This window comes from Anser anser, assembly GCF_964211835.1.
Source record: "Anser anser genome assembly, chromosome: 11".
Classification (NCBI taxonomy): domain Eukaryota; kingdom Metazoa; phylum Chordata; class Aves; order Anseriformes; family Anatidae; genus Anser; species Anser anser.
In genome coordinates, this window is record NC_139732.1 from 13,646,426 (window position 1) to 13,652,815 (window position 6,390).

The 6,390-nt window shown below is 62.8% G+C and overlaps 1 protein-coding gene across 1 annotated transcript; it reads right to left on the reverse strand.

Moving 5' to 3' along the window:
* Nucleotides 1–2,354: 2,354 nt before the first annotated feature.
* On the reverse strand, nt 2,355–5,011 carry CEBPA (CCAAT enhancer binding protein alpha). Its single transcript, XM_083794759.1, has one exon. The coding sequence runs from the start codon at nt 4,658–4,660 to the stop codon at nt 3,683–3,685; it is 978 nt and encodes a 325-aa protein (XP_083650885.1). The 5' UTR covers nt 4,661–5,011; the 3' UTR covers nt 2,355–3,682.
* Nucleotides 5,012–6,390: the final 1,379 nt, after the last annotated feature.

Consider the following 6,390-nt stretch of genomic DNA (forward strand, 5'->3'; position numbering starts at 1 on the left):
GCCACACCAGGCTCACCCTGCTGCGTTACTGCACCCCGCAGCAGGGCAGCCCCTGCTGCTACCGCGTCCGCAGCAGCACAGCATGGTGCCTGTTTGCACTTAACCCACTGGTCAAGACGATCCCCTGACGTCTCCAGCTATCCCTTCCAACTATTCCATGATCTTTGGAGCAGACAGTACGTGAAAACCCTTTCCATTTCCTATTGCCCCTAACACACACCCAAATGCTACTGAAACAGTTCGGTTCATATGCGAGGGCAATGGCATGGGGTCACACACAGCATTCCTCCATTCAAGGAAACAGCTCTGACAAATGTTCTTGCATTACTTGTCAGGTCACCTTTACGACAGAGGCAGGCACCAGACCCGAGTTAACACCAGCCCACACCTGCGTCCCCTCGCCCAGGCTGGCAGGACACTGCTGCTGGAGCCAACGCTTGCTAGCAGGGTGACCATCGGCCCTCGTGGCTGGCATGCTGCAGAAGCTGCTGGTGCGACCACGGCCCGCCACGCTGGTGACATAATGCTTGTAGTGCTCTTCAGGGTGAGGCTCAGTTCTTGCTGCCCAGGTTTGCGGACCCCTGCCATTTCCCCCCAGAGGAGGAAATCTGACAGTGTAATCTGCGGTAGCAGGGGCCTGCTCTCACACTCCCATCTGGGAGGCAGGATGGCTGTAAAATCCCCTCTCCTTCCAGAGAGATGGAGCGCTGCTCACTGTGATCCTGCTGTGTGAGGGCAAACATCCCTGCACACGCTGCTGTGAGACCTTCCTCATCTGGGCAATGACTTGGGGCCGTGTCAAAAGCTCAGCCTCTTGCTGGAGAGCAAGAGAAAACGCAGAACCGCAGCAGGAAGGGGCTGCCAGCGCAGAGCCAGGCTGCAGAGCACCGTGCTGCGAGACCCTTTTGTTGGGGCTCAGCCTAGGGTTTGGGTTAGGACTGGGGCACGCTGCTCACTCTGGCACTATGTTTAAGGCAAGCATCTCTAAACGCTTTTCTGCTATCAATAATTTACCCTTCCTAATATTCCGTGGCACGCTGTGTTTATATAACTATTGAAACACCTATGCGGTAGATAGGTGATCTTAATTTTGAATCACAACATGGTTGATTCTTCTGCCGCTGAACACCTGCCTAATCTATAGTTCATTTAAATTAATGGAAAAATCTGCTTTGTCTGAGGCCGTAAGTGATTTGCTGAAACCACACACACAGAGTGAGTCATGGTTCAGAACATAACTCAAACGATCAGGACTGTATTCCCATGCTCTAACCACCAGATTACAGTCCCTCCCACATATACCCTGCAATAATCTTTGCTCAAATGATAACAACGTTTCCCCACTTTACACGTTGGACAGCATTACTCAGGGAGGCGCATCGCTGGCGACAGGAGCCCAGCTCTACAGGGCTGGGGGAAAGAGGAAACACAAGTAAAAACCATTGGTTTTGCCCAGTGCAAGTAGAACTTAATTCTCCCCTTGGAAAATTACGCGCTATCAATCCCTTGGTTTGAACCTAACTGGAAAGTGAAATCCTTAATTCTGGTCCACGTTCATGTCCCTCTGATCCATCCTCATGGACTGCCACGGTGTGTTCTGCAGGGCCTTCTCTTCCCCTTCCCCTTCTTCCTCTTCCCCTTCCCTTTCCCTTTCCTCTTCCCCTTCCCCTTCCCCTTCTCCTTCTCTCCGTGCCCCGGAGTCCCGGCTCCGCGGGGCAGGGACAAGCCCCCGACTCGCGGTGCCCAGCATGGCGAGCAGCCCTGCCGCTACCTCACCTCCCGCCCGCCGCCCCTCACGGCCGCCACCCCCCCCACACCCGGTGCCTGGCGCGGGCGGCGCGGCCCCACGGCCCGGCCCGGCCCCGCCGCTGGCAGCCGCCGGGGCGGAGCCCTCGCGCCCTATCGCCGCCGGGCCTCGCGCCGCCTCCCCTCACGGCCCGGCCCGGCCCCGGCCGCGGCGAGGCGGAGCGGGGCGGGGACCCGCGGCGGTGCCGCCCGGCCGTGCTCAGCGGCCGGGGCTGGCCCCGCGGCCGGCCGGGAGCCCCGGAGCGGTGTCTGTGGGCCCGGGCCGGCTGGGGCGAAACTCCCCGGGGGAGGGGAGAGGAGAGGAGGGGAGGGGAGCGGCCGAGCCGCGCCTCGCCGGGCCGGGAGCCGGGAGCCGGGAGCGCTGCGGGGCCATGCCCGCCCCGGCCGGAGCGAGGCGGCCGGCTCCGCGGCACCGAGCGGCGGCGTGCGGGGAGCTGCCGTGCCCCGGGAGGCGGCCGCAGAAGAGCAGGCAGCTGGCGGAGCCGGCCGGCAGCCCCGCGCTGCTCAGCCCGCCCGGAAGAAGTGTCACCACACGGAGAGGCGGGCGGTTATGGTCGAATATATGCTGTTTATTTATGAGTGTAACCAGGACTTCGGACAAACTTTATATGCAGCCCTCCCTCCCCCCAGACAACCCCCAACCCCACCGCCGGGTACCCACCCGCGGCGCACACGCCCCCCGCACACGCACGCCCCCGGCGCTGCCCTCCCGCTGCCCCGGCCCCGGGCCGACTTGCTGCCCAGCTCCAGCTACGAGCGCTCCGGCGAAGGCGGTTTGTTTGGGTTGGTTTGTTTGTGTGGTTTTTTTTTTTTTTTTTTTTTTTTTTCCGCTCTCTGCCGGGGAGAAGCTCCGGAGTCCAAAGGTGCTGCGGCGGGGAGGCAGCGGCCGGCCCGGGCCCGCGCTGGAGGCAGCGCAGCGCACACTCGCTCACCCACCCACACAAATAATAAAATAACGTTGCAGCACAAGGGCATAGTCTCTGTCACCAGATAAGAAAGTCATGTGATGGCAAAGATCTAAGTAATGCAATAAAAATAAAGTGTAGCTAGTATACACGGAAAGGCTTTCACATTACATGAGGCACAGCTTGGACAGACAGAGACTTGGAGAGGAGCTGAATGTCCTGGAATAAAGCAAAATACGCTGAGAGTTCATAGTAAATACCCGCATCGATAGGTATTTATTCACTTGTGCTTCGCCATGTCGTGACATACAGTACAAGACGCTGCTGCTCTTCCTTTTGAGACGGGGAGCTCACCGCGCTCCCTCACAAGCTGCTACTCCGGCAGTCCAGGCTGTGTCTGTCGGTCCTGGGGTGGCCTGGAGGCACTGGGGCCAGGCTGGGGCCCCCCAGCTGCCTCCCGCTGCTCCAAGAGGCTTCAGGCCCTGCTGCCTGTGCTCCCTGCTGCCTGCTCCTCAGCGCCGGCCCCTCCGGCCCTCACCCTGCTTCCTTGCACCCTGCCAGGCTGGGGCACAGAAAGCCCCAGAGCTCCTGCAGCCAGCTTTTAAGGCACATCTGGGTCACTATATGTGCTTTATTACTATTATTATTATTGTTATTTACCCTGTGTAGACACGTGAGCTTTTTATTTCTTCCTTCCCCTCGCCTTTCTCCTTATAAAACTCACCATGTTTTCAGCTTATTCGTGTGTCATCCCTAAGGCACAAACCTTTTTAATACTACAGCTGCCTGGCTTCTTTTATTGGTCGTTAATTGTTCAAAAAAAAAAGGAAAAAAAAGAACCGAACAACAACAACAAAAAAAACAACCCCCCCCCAACAATCTGAGATCGCTGCGCTCCAGTATATATAATATATATATATATGTATATGTAGGTGAGCGTGGCAGCCCGACGGCGCCCCGCAGTCCCGGCGCTAGGCGCAGCTGCCCATGGCCTTCACCAGCGAGCTCTCGGGCAGCTGCCTGAAGATGCCCCGCAGAGTCTCCAGCTCCCGGGTGAGCTGCTCCACCCGCTTCCGCAGCCGCTCGTTGTCGGTGGTGAGCTCCAGCACCTTCTGCTGCGTCTCCACGTTGCGCTGCTTGGCCTTGTCCCGGCTCTTGCGCACCGCGATGTTGTTGCGCTCCCGGCGCACCCGGTACTCGTTGCTGTTCTTGTCCACTGTCTTTTTCGATTTGCTCCGGTGGTCCGCGGGCATCATCTTGAGCGCGCCGGCGGCGGGCAGGCCGCCCGGGGGGTGCGGGTGGTGCGGGTGGTGCGGGCTGGGCACGGGCGTTGGGGGCGGCGTGGGGTGCCCGGGCTGGAGGTGCATGGTGGTCTGGGCGCAGTGGGCGATCTGGTACTGCAGGTGGGAGGGGTGCTGCTGCGCGGCGTGGTGGGGGTAGAGGGCCGACAGGGCCGCCGACTTGACCTCCTCCTCCTCGCGGGGCTCCTGCTTGATCACCAGCGGCCGCAAGCCCGGCGCGGCGATGCGCTCGTAGAGCGGGTCGAGCTTGCCGTCCATGTAGCCGGCCATGCAGCCGAAGAGCGGCTGCTGGTGGTGCTGCTGCTGGTGCCCCGGCGCCGAGGCGGCGGCGCCGGCCCCATGCATGCTGTGGAAGTCGAAATCCCCGGCCAGGATGGCCTTGGCTTTTTCCTGCTGCTTGCTGTGCTGGAAGAGGTCGGCCAGGAACTCGTCGTTGAAGGCGGCGGGGTCGATGTAGGCGCTGATGTCGATGGAGTTCTCGTTCTCGCAGATGTCGCCGAGCTCCGCGCCGCCCGCAGCAGGTGCTGCCGCCGAGGGAGCCTCTCTGTAGCTGTAGGCGCTGCCGGGCAGGGGAGTCTGGAGCTGGTGGTGCTGGCCGCTGCTCATCGGGGGCCGGGAATCGACCTCGTAGAAGTTGGCTTGCTCCATGAAGCACCTACAGTCTGCCGGGCATGGTGAAGGGCTCCTGCAATCCAGGTTTCGGACGGGGCGGCGGCGGCGGCTCTGCCAAGCCCGCGGCACCCCGCGGTTTCCCGGCGGCGAGCAGCACGGCGCGGCTCGGCACGACTCGGCTCGGCGCGGCTCGGCGCGCCCGGAGCCCGTCCCCCGCCCCAGCCCGGCCGAGCCCCGCTCGCTGCCTGCCTGCCCTGTTGCTAGTGGCTTGCCTGGGTCCTGTGAGCCGTATATATACACCCCCGCAGCAGGGCCGGGGATCGCCCTCTAGTGTCCACCTCCTGCCGGGAACCTTTGACCACCGCGCAGCCGGGTCTTAGCGCCCCGGCCGGGCACAGCCGCCCGCCCGCCCCCGGCAGCCGCCCCGAGCTCGGCGGGCTCCCGGCGCTGGGCTGCGCTCTCGGGGGGGTCCCCGAGCTGCCCGAAGCCTCCCGGGGAGGTGCGGGGAGCGGGGCCGTCGCCCCCTGCGTGCCCGGGGCCGCTCGGCGCCCTCCCACCGGCGGCGCCGCGGAGAAAGTCTCAAAGTTCAGCACCGCCCGCGAGTGTTCGCAAATATTTGGTCAGACGGGGGGAGACGCGGGGGAGCCCCGCCGGGTTTGCCGCAGGACCGACGGCGCTTTTCTAGCCGAGGGGCTTTGTGCCCGGAGCGCCCCATCCCGCCGCACCTGCGGAGCGCGGCTGGCCCGGCCCGGCCCGGCCCAGCCCGGCCCAGCCCGGCCCGGCTCGGCAGAAGCGGGGACCCGCGGATCCCGGCCCCGAGCGGCGCTAGGACCCGGCCGGGGAGCGCGCAGGGACGGGGGGCGGCGGGGGCTGCCCGGCTTGGCTCGGCACGGCTCGGCCCGGGCCGCTGGGGCCGCTCCGGCAGCTGCCCCTGCCCGCAGGCTGGCACGATGCGGGGCGGACGCTTGGCTGTGCCCCGCTCCCGGTCCCGCAGCGCGAATGGAGCAGGTCCGTGTAATTGCAGCCTGCCCGCAGCGCGGCACGGCTCCCGGCGCTCACCCGGGATAAACCCGGGGCGCGGCGGGGCGGCAGCAGCCAGGTGGCCCGGGAGGAGGCGATGCTCCAGCGGGCTGCGGCGCCCCGCGGCTCCCGGCCGCCCACCCTCCCTCCGGGGCCGCACGGACCTGCCTGCTCCTGGGCACAGCCTTCCGAGGAGCCCGGTGTGCAGCCTCAGCTCGGCAGGGGTGCGGACGCCCGGGATTTCCTCTCGCCGCCATCCCGCAGCCCGCAGACGAGGCGTATCGGGGCTCCCTCGCCTACCTCCTCGCGTCGGGAAGCCCCCTGGCACTTAGCTCTGGTGGTCCGGGTCACCTGGAAAGAGGCAGAGAGAAAGGACGTGTCAAGGCTTCTGGAGCAGGTGTAGGCAACGGCTAGAGGAACATCTGCAGAGAATTCAAACGTAGCGGTGGCTGGCAAAAAAATGCTGTATTTCTTAGTCCTGGGTGTCTTAATAAGCCAGAAACTTGTGACAGCAAGTTGCTTGCTCAGAAAGGGTTTGACAGATTCCTTGCAACTAACAGTAATTGACAAAATCTTAATCAGGAAACAATATTACAATGTACCAAGAACCCGTTTTTTTGTATCACACAGTACACATGTGAACCTCCGTTTCATGAGCAGAAGGAAGGCAGCAGTCAGCTGGCTTTCTGACCACAGAATGTACCTTTCAGTAACAATAGAAAACAATTAAAATCCTAAATTCGTTT